The sequence below is a fragment of the Crocodylus siamensis genome, chromosome 11 (genome assembly GCF_052110815.1).
Source record: "Crocodylus siamensis isolate JL-2025a chromosome 11, ASM5211081v1, whole genome shotgun sequence".
NCBI lineage: Eukaryota > Metazoa > Chordata > Crocodylia > Crocodylidae > Crocodylus > Crocodylus siamensis.
Genome location: NC_143405.1, coordinates 56,322,871 through 56,338,682, shown reverse-complemented (window position 1 = coordinate 56,338,682; position 15,812 = coordinate 56,322,871). Strand labels below are relative to the sequence as shown.

The following is a 15,812-nucleotide window of genomic DNA, read 5'->3' as shown; positions in this document are numbered from 1 at the left end:
GCTGCAAGCAAAATATCAAATATGGGAAGACTCATGACAGAGGTGGCAACAGTAAGAATGTAATAATAAACTTTAAATAATAAGCTTGCGCTGGTCTAGAATCCTGTCTTTTGTACGGCTGCACTGTGCAAAATGTTTTCTTGTTGTCGAGCTGATCTCATTAACCGCATGCGTTGCTCGAAGCGCAGGTGTTGACTTGAAGTAAGGCAGAAGAAAAACAATGGCAATAAAGTCTCGCGACGGAGCAAAGTCGTGTCTTTGGATTTATGCAACAGCAGCTGAACAGATGGGAGAAGATCTCCTGAGCCATGTAGTCTGCTCCACTGCTCCAGGGAACTGATCTTGCAATCTTTGCCCACGTGAATAGTCCCATAGGAAATCATGATCAGTGACTATTTGTGTGGCTAAGTCTACAGTTCCAGCCCCTTGGGCAGGGATGCCTTGCAACAGTCACTGTAGTGTGCTGCTGCTGTTACTTGTTATTTATGCCTCCCTCCCTGAGCAGATTATTCCATCGTGAAACTGGTTCTCCTGCTAAAAAAAAGTTTCCTAATACCACGTTTTATCACCCACCCCACAACACCATTTTGGTTTCGTACCAATAACCCAGACAAATGGGGTCTGTCCTGTCCTGCATCTTTGTGCAGTCATAACTCCTTGGGGGAATTCTGGGTGCCCACACAACACGGACCTGGGCCTCGAGAAGGATTGCTTCTCCATTACTAAGTGTAAAAGGCCATTTTTCCCGTCTTAAAGAGCTCTCACCATGTTGATTCCCTGCAACTTCTCTAGACTATGAATAGCGACGGATTTGTAATGGATTAGGAAGGCAAAGAAAGTTTGCCAAACCAAAATGCTGTCGGGCAGACCCAGAACAGTTGATGACTTCCAATCCAGAGGCTTCCACTAATGCTGTTCTTTCCTTATCTATACCTTGTACCGTGTCCTGCATTGATTTTGCTCCAGATAGGTCCAGATGTTCATCAGGATCTGTCAATATTATATTAAACATGAAAAGGGCTAAGCACCTCTGCAAAGAGCTGACGGCCCTCAGTGTACTCATTTAGTTGACTGACGTCAGTAGGAGCTGAGACGTGCCGCTGTGTTGGAGCAGAGGTGTAAGGACACAGCCGGGTGCCTGGCACAGCTGCAACACATGAGGTCAGCAGTGACTTTTGGCCAGAGGAATAACAAGCTCCTTCACTAACTGGGGCAGGGGTGGGTTATACTGTTGCTTCCAGCTGCTGCTTTAGCAATACTTGAATCACACGGCTGCTGCAGCAATGGCTTTTTCTGCCCTCCTGACCCCCATTTAGTTGGTAACTGTGCCCCAGTCATCACACCCTAGTTGCACTGCTGTGTTGGTGTGTTCGCATTTACACAACTCACTGCAGTGCACAGGTTTCCATCATTTCCCTTCAAGAGCTATCCATCCTCTGAATGTGGACAGTGTTATTTGCTCAAGAAAAAGAGTGTATACTGCAGGATAATGCAAGGTTTTAAGATGGACTCATGTAGAGAGTAGTGGTCCAATGAAATTAAGTTGACCATTATGTGAATATGGCTAATCTTGTAAGTAACCAGCACTTTCATTGCAATCACTATTTTTACTTAGCTTGTGTTATTTGGAGGGTATGGGCCATCTTTGTTGTCTATGTTTGTGTTTAAAATACTCAAATCCTGATCCAGGACAGGGGCCCCTTGGTACTATCTCAATATGAATATTATAATCCATCTTTCCCTCCAAACAATGCCTTCCCTATATTCATATGCTTACAGTGACTGAGGCAGTAGTGAAAATCTCTCAGCCCAAGGGGCAAGAGAGAAGGAGACTGATGTCACACGGATCGTTTGCATGTACGTAACCATACTCCTATAAGCCAAGAGCATATTTTTGCAGGATTTAAGAAAACACTTTGAGATTAAAATCTGATTTAGTGCCATGTCTAAAACAGAGCAGAGACTTCCTCCAATCTCTATACTGTGCATGCGTCTCTGTTAATTCTTAAAAAAAAATATTGAAGGAGATAATGTTCTCATTTTGCTATGCTATGATCATTTTCTTATTGTTTAATGCGTGTATTGCTTGTGTATTTGCTGTGTCTTTCTGTTGCACCAAAGGACAATTTTGATATAGCCAAAAATGGTTCAGCTTCATTGAAAGCAAAAAGAAGTGAAGACTCCAAAGCAAGTCACTGTATAAAATAAAAGGGCTACTTAAGTGACTTGCTGCACAAGAGTTCCCACAGCAGCTGATGCTTCTGATCAATATTTGGTGCCAGGACTTGGGTCACTAAGTGTGGCATCAACAATTAACAGTAGGTTTCCTCAACCCAGTGTGTAGGGCAGGGAGAGAGAAAATGTTTTCACGGTGCCTATAAGAAAGCATATGTGGGTGGGGAAGATAAAGTGAAAAATGTGGTATAATAAAGCATGGTGCAGCTAATGTATGTCAGCTGTATCAGGGGGCTTTGCTACTGGGAACTTCGCAGTGCTCGGGATTGCAGATTTGCATTCCCACCCAGGCTGTGTGAGGCACCAATAGCAAGGCTCCTACAAAAGACAAAGAATCATAATCTGCAGGCACTCAGGCACGGGGTGTAAAATGAATGAGGATAAATGGCAGTTTACAGCAATACTTCCTCTCAGAATGGCTTTATATTAATTGCACGGGCGCGATATGTAGTCAGAGTTATCTCTGGGGGAGAGTTCTGCCACGGGTGAATCAACAACTGTCCACCCCTACCCAGCCACAGTTATCCATGTGAACATTTATTGAACATTTTGCTGCCTCTATTTCGCTGCCCTAGGTAGCAGCCTGTTTTTCCTATGTATTAGAAGCAGACTTCAGCAGACATCTCTTCCAAGTTCCTTTCATTTTGCATCTCCCTCAGAAAAGAAAACAGCCCTAACATACATGCAACCCTGCTGATTAACAACGATAATGCCATTTCATTCACTTCTTCCTTCTCTCTTTCTTAACAGATCTTGAAAACTTCAAAACAAGAACAAGAAGTACAGTCTCAGTCCGCCAAGGTCAGGGAATGGTACTGCTGTGTGGACCACCGCCCCACTCTGGAGGTAAATCATGCTAGTTGGGGCAATTCATAGGCCTCAGAACGGGGTAGGCCACCCAGGCCATGGCCCGAAGAGCTTTTAGTATGTTAATTTATATAACCCACAAATGTGCAATCGTCATTCCAGTTCAAACTTTATAGCTATTTTTTTAACTGCATAGATTGCTAAATTAACATGCTAAAAGTTGCTCGGGCCACGACCCGGGTGTCCTACCCAGTGTCATGGTCTATGGGGCAATTTGCAGGTGTCTCAGTCACTTGTGCTTGAACACTTTTCAGGAAGGTTTAAATGTTTTCAAACTGGTGACAATTTGTGGGAAGGTATGAGATTGAGAGAATGATCCAACCTGAATGGTTTAATGGTTTTTACTGAGCATCCAGACATGTTAGTACATCTTCAAAGTGAGCATGACAGATGCAGACAAAGGACTAAATTGCATAGTATAAATGCATATACCTTGAAAAAGAAAACATCACAAATACGAGTATATACATATTCAGGAGATAAACCGAGATTGCTTGGAGGATTTAGAAGCCACTCTTTATAAATCTACATATTTGGTCTTCTCCAAGAAGGGATGAATGGCAGGCTGAGCCTTTTTCAGCACATTCTTTTGCTGTGATCTGGAAAAAATCCCTTCCTCTCCTAATTCATTCACCTCCTTGCTGCTCAAGCTTTTTGCTTTATCTTCCATTTCATAGACATAGACATAGACATCAGGGCTGGAAGGGACCTCGAGAGATCATCAAGTCCAGCCCCCTGCACAAAGGGCAGGAAGTCAGCTGGGGTCATAGGATCCCAGCAAGATAAGCATCCAATTTACTCTTGAATGCCCAGCTCTCTCCAAATTACATATTAGCTAGGAGGACTGCATGACCATCCTGCTGCACCACTAGTCCCCTTGCAGATATAGGGGTTTTTTCATTTCTGGGGGAAAGGGAGTGTCAGTGAGATCCTCAAAGATCCTGGGATTCCTCTTATGGCTTTTAGTGCCTGTCTGTGAAATTGTGAGCACCATAATCTGGAGCTCCAGGTGGGATGGAACAAAATGTCCACCACCTGACGTCGATGATCCTTTTTGGTCCACTACCATTTTTTTTTTTTTTATAGATACCTATTTAAACCCACCAGGATTATAATGCTTATGAAATGTTCAGAAATATGTCCTATTTTCCTTTTGGAGCTTACACAAAAATAATCAGAAGTGCAAACCTTTGATGCTTTAATCTGTACCCTCCTCCTGACCTCATTCTTTACTACTTCCAAAGCTACAGGAACAGCAGTGATCATGATCTTATAATATTTATTTTGTGCAAACATGTAGGAAATCTTACATCTGTGCAGTGGATTGGACTAGATGACCTTTGCAGTCCCTTCCACATTGCTGTGAATAGGCAAGAAATGCCTATAGCAAACTTCGCTAGGAGCACAGCACTGAAGATGAAAGAGCTGAAAAGAAAGCGTGTGGTAGCGTGGAGCAAATATTTACAGTGTTCAATTGGGCTGCTAAAGCAATAGATTGGATTGTCTTTATCTAACTTCTCATCATTATCTATCTGCAATGTGTAATCACTGCACAAATGTTGCTGGTCATAAAATAATTTAGCCCCTTTTAAAATCCAGCCACCGTAAGTTATTCTCTTATTTATAACATTATGCACATCTCTAAATCGTTATGGTGAGGGTAGTTTCCATTTGGGCATTTCCTAACAGTTAATGGCAGTCTGAGTTAAAGCCTTTTGTCTTCCCCTCAGTGCTGCTCTTCGTCTTGGTCACTAAGGGTGAAAGGTACCAGTAAATAGCACTTCTCTCCTGCTGTGATGGAACCCGTATAGGACACCAAGTCCTCTGGACTGGTCTAGCTCTTGGCCTTTATACTGGCCCTCCTCCATACATAGATGCACATAGAATTCCTCTACCCACAAGAAACAAGTTTGCCTCCAGGATCCACCACTATTAACCTCAATGAGATTTGCAACCATTTACTCCAAGGCAAAATTTGACCCTTTATTTTGTGATGCCAAGACTTTAAACATTGGGTAGAGAAACAACAGGATTTGATCAGGATTTAATCATGATCAGGATTTTGATCCTGATATTGATCAGGGTTTAATATTGCTTCCGAATTTGTACAACCATGAGTTTCTTATGACAAGATATGCAATGTCCTCTTGATTCTAAATGCATGCATTTTTTGTAAGGAAATATCCAAATATCTGTAACAAGGAAATGAAAAAGAAAACGTCACAATAGCTGTTGTCTACGTATGGCATAAAATGATTTGTTCCCATCTGCCAGCATGTGATGCTTATCAAAACCTTGTACCTAATGCCAACATCACTAATGCTGGTATCCAAACAAGGAAGTTACTTTATCAGCAATGAAAAGGTTATGTTATTTCAGCGGCAAAAACCAGCCTGATTTCATAAACTAGCAGATTATATAAATGGATAAATATAATTGAAGACTATAATGATTTTTTAAACTAAAGTGTCACTTAGAGAAGGTAATTAAAACATTTAGAAAATTAAAAACAATTGTTTTTACTTAAAATCATACACGTCTGGTTATAAGATCTGTGTTGGATGTATGGTTCCAAGTCAGGCTTAGTTGGCTGGGTATTTATTTAAACCCATGCATTTCTGTTACAGCTGTTACAAATCAACTATTAGTGAGATAAGTTAGTCACTTATTATATCACCTTGACTGGTATTAGACTCTGTCACAGGCAATGCATTATTTGGCCAACAAGCAATGGAGTGTCTTGTACAACTTCAGTGCAGTACCACTGATCACAACGATCAACAATCAACCATTTTGGATGAACTCCTGCACTTGGAAACTATTTCTAGCACTCCACATCTACAGAGTCAACTCTATGGGTCATTTCTTCTTCTTTTAAATAATTATAATGCTTGTGTACCTGTGTCCTCTTTGAATCTTTTCTTATCAGGTAGCTGAGAATTGCATGGCAACCCATTTAACGTGATGTTACACTTAGTGTTCAAACACAATTGACTAGGGAAAGAAGTTACACATAAACTGGTGTAAGTGATCAGAAACCAGTTCAAATCTGTAACACAATAGAGGTTCAATGCATATAAACTGCTTTCAAAATGGCCAAAACCAGTTTAAGATGAGCCTCTATGGATATAGTGTCAGATTTATCTGATTTAGGTTAAATCAGTTTATTGAACTGCTATTCCAGATTCCCTCCAGATTCAAGTTACCTCACAGTCCCCCAGCATCCCAGAATGCTTTGCACCTTCCCTGAAAACATCCCTTCCGCCCCCACGGTTGGGCAGGCTAGCCTTGGCCCAAGCTGTCTGCTCCAGCCCAGCAGGGAGCTGTGCTCTAACACCCCCCAGGCTTCTGGCCTGGGCCACTGCAGGCATGTGGCTGCATTTCTGGAATCAAAAATGAACATCTGTTCCCTGGCTTATTGGTTCAGTCTATGCAAGTTAGACTAACCTGTGAAGATTAAATCGATTCAGCCTCAGGCTTTTTGACTGTTTGCACTTAGCCAATGAGACGAGCCCAGGAATTCCTCCGCTTACTTCCGACCAGCTGGCAGGAAACCTTGTCAAGTCTGCCAGCATCACTTGGCTCCTGGGCTTCACAATCCCCAGCTAGACAGCTACTTGAAAGAAAAAGAATTTAAAAAAAGGTTTGGAAGGCCCCTGGGTCCGTGAGTGTAATGACCTGTGAGATCTGCCTGTGCCTACAGATCAAGAGAGCTTTTCATTCCAAGTGCCCTCAGTAAAACTTGCTCAAAAGCCTTTACATCAGGATAAAGACCACAAGGACATCTCCCTGACCGGGGCCAAGCAGTGCATATATTTTTGCAGCGATGACAGTGTTCTACATTTGTTTACCAAAGGCACACTTAGTGTTGTGGTTGTGCAGGGATGACAAGGATGCCTGCCTACCTAATTTATCTAACTACGACACCTTTCACTTTTGGATTTCAAGGGATTATTCCTTCTGTAAAGAACAGCAGAATTATAAGTACTGGAATCTGCGTGGCTGTATCCATTACGTCATTGATCTTGTATCTGCGATCAGGTACTTAGGTTGCACAACACCCAGCACCATAGCATCTAACCATTAGCTGCCTGGTTTCTCTAGTAGAATCCATAGCCCTGAGCTAGGTACTTGGTGTCTCTGACCTATGCTTGGGGGAGTTAGAACAATTTACAACAGCCATCATGCTAAACAGGAAGCTGTCTAGGCTAGCAATTGGAAACACTAATGATAAGGGTGAATTTAAAATCTCATAGATGTTTCAGCTTTAGACATTCAACATGGTGCCTCCGTGACTTGCTTGGGCTTCTCAGCCACTTCCTGGAAGCAGGCATCTAATTCTTCTCTTTCAGGCAGAAGGCAGGACAGGGTGGCACCTTAGATCAGTGGTTCTCAACCTTTTCAGGCTCCAAGGTATCCCTTGATAGACTCAGGGCAGTCTGTGGACTTGGGACACCCCTCAGAACATGTCAGCTAAATTTTCACTCAATTTTTGACTACAGAAAGATAATAGAGCAATTCTTCTGTTGCAAAGAAATTGGACCTCAGCAGATCAAAGTGTTTTTAACACTGTGGATTCCAATATCAAATCTCTGGGTTTATCTTGTGAATGATTGTTGCACACCTAAAAATGATAGCATTATGTGGTGACCCAAAGCCCCCTGGTAATGATCTCAAGGCACTCCTGGTTGAGAATCAATGGCCGTAGGATATTTATAGATATACTTCTTCACACTGCACCATGTTGCAGATATGGCATATCAGAGAAGACTCAATTAATCAAATCTGTTCCACACGCGAGCTGGCACGCACCGCACTGCATTGCTTGCAGTTGTGTAAGTGGCAAAATGCATGTCAGCATGGAAAAAATGGCGGTGGTGCGCTTTTGAACTGAAACACCTTTGATGTGTTTTAATTCAAAAGTAGACCATCGATATTTTCTGTGCTCCAATGCCACTTATACAACTATCCATTGCAGCACTGGGTGCTTTTCGAAGTGCCTGGTGCTGCAGCACATGCATATGTAAAAATTCCCTTAGAAACTAACTGGCTCAGGGAGGCATAAGCTTTCATAGGCAACAGCCTTCTCTGTCAAATAGCATCAGGGAAGCTCTAGTGTTGTATAGTGAGGGAGCTTCAAACAGAGGTGCCTCCAAGCCTGAGTAGAATCTGATAGAGTATTTTGAAGATCAGTTTGGGAACTGGGTACTAGAAGTGGGAGTTAAGCAGAACTTAAATATTTCAGACCTTTCATAGCTTGAGTCCTTTGTCCCTACCTTAAATTTTAAAAATTGAGATTTTGCTGCCTCTAAATGCAGTAGTGTAAGTAACCTGCCCTTATTAACTGTAAAGCACAGTAGCATATAATAGAAATCTCAGTGAATTCAGAAAGCCCTCAGCTCACATAATCTATTGTGCCTAGAAGGTCCAGATCATGTCACATGCCAAAAAACTCAGCTTTTTTAATGTGTGTGTCAAGGTGGGGCCCAGCAGAGATGCAACCAAACCTGGAATTAAACTTTTAAAATAGAGAGGCCATTTCTACCCTATCTCTCCGTCTCTCTTTTTTTTCCCCTTTTTTTGCTCTTTGCAGTTAGCTTCTGTGTCTGTATGTTGGTTACCTAGGAAACTGCTGTAGGGTGGCATTTGATTGAAAATGCAATTGGACTGATTGTCAGAATTGTGGCCTGTGTTTCAAGTGATATATGAATGCTTGTAAAGTCTTGACAATTTTATTATTATTTGTAGCATAAAATAACATTAAGCACAGAGGCCACATTTACCCAGTGTAGAACTATGCTGATGAATTTGGCTTTAATAGCTATTAGGCAAGCAATACCATCTAAACCAAAATGTATACCAACCGTATCAATCGTATTTCTCCCCGTATCCCACTCTTGATCTCTCATCAAGAAGACCTACCATCCCAAGACTTCTCCAAATATTGTGAGCCCTCACAAATTATCTCCCAGCCCTATGATAAACCCAAGCCAGACAATACTGTCATGCTATGAGTATCATCATAATTTCCATTTTCCAGGAGAGGCAGGGAAAGGAAGGGAACATGACCAGGAAATGAAGCAGAAATTAGGCTGTCCACAATGAGTCTCTCCCACTCGGTGATTAATTCAGCTAATCTAGAGATCAGACAATGTTCCTCTTACTGCACCTGAGGATTCGAAGCTTGCCCACATAGAAAAATGTGCTTTGTACTGTTAATCTCTCTGCCATGAAGATGAATTATATAGTTTAATATAGTGTGAGCAAGGGGCAGGGGAAACCCAGTTTCTGTGCTGTGAGGAATTTCCTTGCTGGTTTCAAGATAAGATTGCTGAAATCCAGATTGAGCTGTTAGGATGGCATACTCCATTTAATGGATGCAAGAAGAAATTTCTGTGTAAATGTATTCAATGATAACACAGTAACACCGTAAAGTGGTGACAAAGTTATTTCCACGTATGAATACACACTGGATGATGGGAACAGCCTGTTGTAATGGATGTGAGAGCATCACCTTCACTTTTGTCACCCAGCAAGGCACAAGACTAAAGAATATTACCTGTAGGACTTACGTGGTCTGTTACCCCTTAACCACTTCAGCCTATTTTCTTTACCATCCCAACCTGACAAGAGTTTTAATGATATCAGGCCAGATCCACACCTGGCAGAAACTAAGCTCAACCACAGATTGGTAATAGAACTAAGTCAGTCTACACAAGTGGAAAATCTAGTCTGTTTAGAAAAAAAAGGCAAAGTAGATCCATCCAGTCCATTTGTCTGTGTTGTCCTGCAAAAAATAACGTTTCTCTTTCCATTTTTAAAATAATATAATTTGCGCTTTATATCATTCACCCTGAAAGGCAAAGAACACCCTGAGGGAACAACAGAACTTTAAGGTCTAGGACTGTACAGTGGCTGTTCACTATGTTTTTGATTGCTTCCAATATGCAATAGAAAGTATTTGATAATGCTTACCATACAAATAGAGAATATCATATATTGCTGGGAAGTAACTGCTTGCTAGGAAATTAGTATTTTCATTGGCATCCTCCATTCCAAGGGATCCAAAAACAGTATTTACGAACAAACTATAGAACTCAACACTGTAGTACAGCCACCTCTGTGATACAAGATGGTGATTATGTCATTCTGTATTGAAACAGGAAATGACAGTTTATGCTGAAGGTGGAGAATACTGTATCTAATTGAAAGTGCAAGAGGTACTTAGGGAGAGAAAATACAGTTACTACATTTGGAATATGTTTGGACAGCATGCCTATACATCACTTTTGCAAAAAGGTCAAGGGGCATTTAAGGACAAGTGCTGGCTGGGAGAGGATTTTTCCTTAAGAAAGCAGAAAAGAAATCCATCCATGCCCAGAATAACTTAGATGCTGGTGGTTGAGGCACTCATCCAGGGTGCAGGAAACCCAGGTTTGCTGTTCCTCATTTGGAACAAGGGTTTGAATGCAGGCATAGTAGGCTGCAGGTCTCAGGAACTGTAGCCCAGTTGCAGGCAGTAAGAAAATGATTACAGGCTTGCCTAGGAGGGCTGGGCCAGCTGATGAGGATAAAAGACTTGCTCAGAGGAAGTTAAAAGCCCCCAGGAGCTGGAGGGCAAGAGAAAAGGCTATGAGGGTAGAAGCTGCAGCAGTAAGCCAGGGTACTCTCTCCAGGCCTGAGAAAAGACCACCAAGTTTGGTTCAATGCATTATTGTTTGTACCTGATGTTTGCAAACTTATGACTTATGCTGTGTTCTGTGGACAAGTTCAACCAGGGAAACAAAAGAGTGTGTGGTAACTAGACAATCAGCTACACTAGGTTTCCTATATCCCACAAGGACGTAGTCTATCCCAGTCTCCTCCTGGAGCTGTTCCACCCATCTTAACATGGTAGGTCTAAGGATGAAAGTAGCAGGTGGTATATGGTATGGTGACAGTCATTTTCTCTTTCCCTTTATTCTGTCATTCAGAATAATAATTCCTATATAAGAAAGAAGAAAAACTCTTTCATCCTCACTTCTATCCCTCAACTCCAAACTTGTTAGCTGCTTATCACATCTACATAAATTGAACTTTGGTACCTGGCTATGCGTGTGTGTGTGTGTGTGTGTGTGTGTGTGAGAGAGTGAGTGAGTGAGTGAAAGAGAGAGCAACAGAGGGCAAATTATGGTGACTACATGCGTTGATGGAGCACTGAGGCTTCTGCTGCCAGAAATCAGCCTTCTTCTGTTAAAGTGTTAGCAGCAATCTATCGTAAAATAAACTGAATGATTAGTAAGTATTTTCAACATCATAAAAAGACCAGATACAGTTTACACACAATAATTTGGACTTCCTCAGTGCAGGATGCACTGCAACGAAATTCTTATTTTAATGCCAGCTGGATATTCACTCTATGAATCTAGCCTTTTATCCCAGCTGAAAAAGAAATGTATATTTCTCACACTACACTTTCAGCAGGGAGTCAGCATTTTGTCAGGTCAGTGTATCATGGTGTTACATTGTGTTAAGCAGCATAATGGTGCGACAGGCTGGAATGATGAAAGGCTGGCTGAGCAGTGGAAATTTGGAAATAGACACTCATTTGGAACTGAAGAAACTACTGAAATAAAGGCAGGAAGGGATGTACATCAAACATTTGTGACTGTCAGGTTTTTGGCTCTTGGAACATTACATACATAGCAATAGCATAGTACAGAAGGTTGGCCTGCTCTATTTACAGAACCTTGTCTGTTAGAAGTTCTCATTTTTTTCCTCCTTCCCTGTCCTGTCCATTCACTCTCACATGCTAAGCAAGTATGAAACAGAGAAGCAGGAAATATAAGAACTGTAAAAAGCTCCCCATGCTGTCACCTTTCTTCCTTAGCTCCGTATCCCATTATATTCTGTTTTTTTTCCTTTCTGATCCTTATGTTCTCTCTTCTCTTAAAAGTCCATTTCTAATCATATTTTTGTTCAGACCACCACATCCAGCTCAACTCTTTATGGCAACAAAAGCGTGGATGATAACAATGTCAGGTGAGCAGTAAGTAGGGAGCAGTGGCTCTGGGATAAGCAGTTGGGCTGTGTGAAGCTTCAGTCCCTGATTTGATTTGGCAAAGATTCAGCATGATTCAATGGCCAAATCTCCAAATCTGAATCAAATCAGGACACCCTTTAATCTCTCCAAATTGAATTGGAACCCTCCAAATCGATTCAGAGAGATTCGGAAAGATTCGGTGATTTGGGCATAGACACAGCTTTAAATGTTTTTTCTACATACTTTTAGGTATCAGGTGGCTCATGAATGCTATGATGCTGGAAGTGGATGAGAAGCACTTCTGTTCACTTCCAGGTCCTCCGTGGAGTGTGCAGGGGGCCCCCCGCACCCTCCTGGCTCAGTGACTGGTGCCTCCTGGGTTTGGAGGGGCACCCAGGGTCCCCCCATGGCCAATCACTAAGCCAGGGAGGTGCGGGGGTGGGGGAGAGAAGAGGCTCCCCAGCACACTCCCTGGCAGACCTAGAAGTGGACAAGAAGTACTTCTGGTCCACTTCCAGGTTCATCTCCAAGCATGCAGGGAGCTCCCCGTGCTCCTGTGGGAAGCTCCATCCACCCCAGCATTCACGAGCCGCACTGGTACCTCAAGGTATGTGGAAAAAACATTTAAAGCTGTGTCTATATCTGAAATGATAAAGGGCTTGGAAAGCAGGTCATATGAGGATAGGTGTAAAGGAGCTAGGCATGTTCAGCTTGCAGAAAAGGCACTTAAGAGGGAGCATATTTAAAAGGTGCCCATAAAGAAGAGGGAAAGCACCTGCTCTCTCTTTGCTGCAGGGAAGAGGATGTAGACCAATGGCTTGAAGTTGCAGCAAAGTAAGTTTAGATTGGATATCTGGAAAAAATTCTTCACTGTTTGAACAGCGAGGCAGTGGAATCGACTGCCTAGGGAATTTGTGAACTATGAATTACTGGGGGTGTTCAAGGAGAGGTTGGACAGCCACTGGTCAGGGATGATTTAGGCTCAGATATACCTATGTTCTACCATGGGTATTTCCCATGCTTCTGGGCTTGGCTGGTTGTCCCCTCCCCATTTTTTCTGCTATATGTGTTGAGGTGTTTTTAAGCCCTCCCAGAAGCATTGGATGTTAGCTACAGCCAAAGCTGGGGACTTTGACTGAGATGTGCCAATGCTCCTGCTGGGACCAAAGCCAGAGGTTCTTGGATAGAGGGTCTTGCTGCTCAGCTCAAGATCAAACTGATGCTTTCTTTGGGTCAGGAAGGAATTTTACCCCATGGTCAAATTGGTATGGACTATGGTAGGTTTTGCCTTCCTCTGTAGCAGAGGCACAGCCCTTTACCCTGGACCTCTTCAGCATATATCAAAAATATTTCATAGAAGCACTGGCTGCCATGGTTCTTCTACTTTACCTGTGGCAGGTTAGGCTATTAGGTCTGTGTTGTGTCAGGGTTGATGGCAGCCTTACGTAGAGTTTATATTATGGTTTGGATAGGGAAGATCCTGCCTCCAGCAGGAGGTTGAACTAGATGATCTCTGGGAGTCCTCTTCAGCCCTACTTCTTTATGACTTTAAGACTATGACACTATGTCAGTGGTGCTAGTAACTTTTGAGGGCAAATGAATACAGATTGTAGGATGATGAATAGTTGCAGTAGCAACTTTGTAAATCGACATTGCAAACACTTCAGACAAGGGATGATGGCCCATATGCACAAAAGAACATTAGCACCTAAAATGAGGCTTGGACTTTCCAGACCAGTTCTGTCTTTTTATCCAGTGGCTCAGATAAAACACAGAAAAAATTCTTGAAGCAAACTAAGACCCAAGTCTCTGTCCTCCCAAAACAGGGGCGTCCTTTCTTTGGTTTAATTGGCGCCTGACCCCAGAAGATGTTTTCAGTAGAGAGGGGTCAGGCTCAAAAAACTTACCAATGTTTCCTATTGGCTATTTCATGTGATACCCTCCTCAGCACATATAGGTTTTTGTGGGTCTCATTCTGAAGTATGTAGGCACCTAACACAAAGCTGTAGGTCCCAGCCTGAAGTTAGGCCCTTAAAAGTCAACTCTGGCAGTGCTCAGTATTCCAGTATCACAATGGACCTAGCCCTGTGTTTACTTCTATTTTCACATTTTTGGTTGTAGCCATGTTGGTCTAAGGACATAGACAGGCAGTTCTTTGGGTAGATGTGATATCTTTTATTAGACCAGCTGAGTAGATAGAAAAAAGTGAACTTCCATAGCACTTAGCATAATTGTGTTCTCCTGCAGCCTCTGAGTATTATCACAATATTAATAAGTGAATAATAAGTTTAAATAATTCATGTTAAATATCAAACACTTAATAGGCATCAGAAGTCTTAAGAAATGTGAACCCCATTAAAAAAAAAAATCGGGTAGCATTTGTGGTAAGACTAATTATGGATGCTTAGTATTTCTCAGATTCAGGGCCATAATTTAGCTATGGTAAAAAATAGATATTACCTCACGTTTTGAAATTCAGTACTATCTTTTTCATATAAGTACATTTTTTGGGGGGGGAGGGAGGGGAGGACAGTGCAAGGAAGGAATGTTGCCATCCCCACCCCAAGCTCATATAGGTCATTAACAATATTTTGTTCCATTTCAGGGTCTCCTGGCATATTTATTTCTGGAAATGTCAAGAATTATTTCCTTTAAATGATTTTCAGACCGCATTTCCATATGCCTTATTTTTTGCTATTTTGTGTCATAACTGTGCGAATACACTGGTACCTCATTTTTTGCATATACAAACTTAGACATTTAGCTGCCACTTTTCCCAGGTTGGGTTGGTCCTAAAAGATGGGTTACTTGGCCCATTAGTAGTAATTTAATTATTTGGATACTTTCTGTCAGTGCTTGTGCTATTTTATTATGAGTTTACAAATTGAACAAAGGCAAGGGACAATTTAAATCAGAAGTAGTTTCAGTGGCATCCATTTTACAAAACACTATCTAGCCCCACTTGTGAATTTTGCAGCCTTTAGGAAACAATAAGTGTAGTTCCAACTGTGGCATTTGCACCAAGGTGTTCCCAGTATTACCAGTATTAAATATTCCAACTACTGGACCATCTCCTCCCTGTCCCCTGTACCCATCATTGCTTTGAAAATGATGCCAGAACCTCACTGTAATTCCACAGCAAAGCTACAGTTCAGCATCTTTCCTAGTCTTTTCTGTTATACATTGAAGTATTCTTTTCGTAGAACTACCTTAAAATATCACTCAAAAATCATATGCAGAATTTCATGGGAATAGTTATGTGGCCCAAGCCTGGGCTAGCTACTGATATTATTTGATAGCTTTGTCTGGGTTGACTGAACAAAAATTGGCTGTTTTTCTACCACTTTATTTTATAAAATCTTAAAAAGAACATACATTTTCCCAATTAAAATAGACTTGTATGCCAACATTGGGCTCTTATCTTGTCACTATATTTTGTCACTTTGAGTTTCATTTTGGAGCCCCACTGTAGACATCCAGTTTTAAAAATGTTGGTCATTATTAGGGCATTATTTGAAAAAACGGTGTTTAAAAGGAGTCGATACCTGGGTCTTCTGTCATATTATACGTACATGTGATAGAAAGATCCATTCAAATATTTTCATCTTCCCAAGGGGAGGGGAGTTATTAAAGTTCAATCCATTCAAATACTCTTAACTATCTGAGGCCTCTATTCCTGATGGAAATG

At 41.7% G+C, this 15,812-nt stretch overlaps 1 protein-coding gene across 6 annotated transcripts in view; it reads left to right on the top strand.

Moving 5' to 3' along the window:
* The window catches only part of CNTN4 (contactin 4), a 581,748-nt gene that overhangs the window by 416,123 nt on the left and 149,813 nt on the right, over positions 1-15,812 (top strand). For all 6 annotated transcript variants that reach the window (XM_090021956.1, XM_090021955.1, XM_090021954.1 and 3 more), the window contains exon 6: positions 2,986-3,081. In XM_090021956.1, coding sequence (XP_089878082.1) covers positions 2,986-3,081 — 96 coding nt within the window. The remainder of the gene's footprint in view (positions 1-2,985; positions 3,082-15,812) is intronic.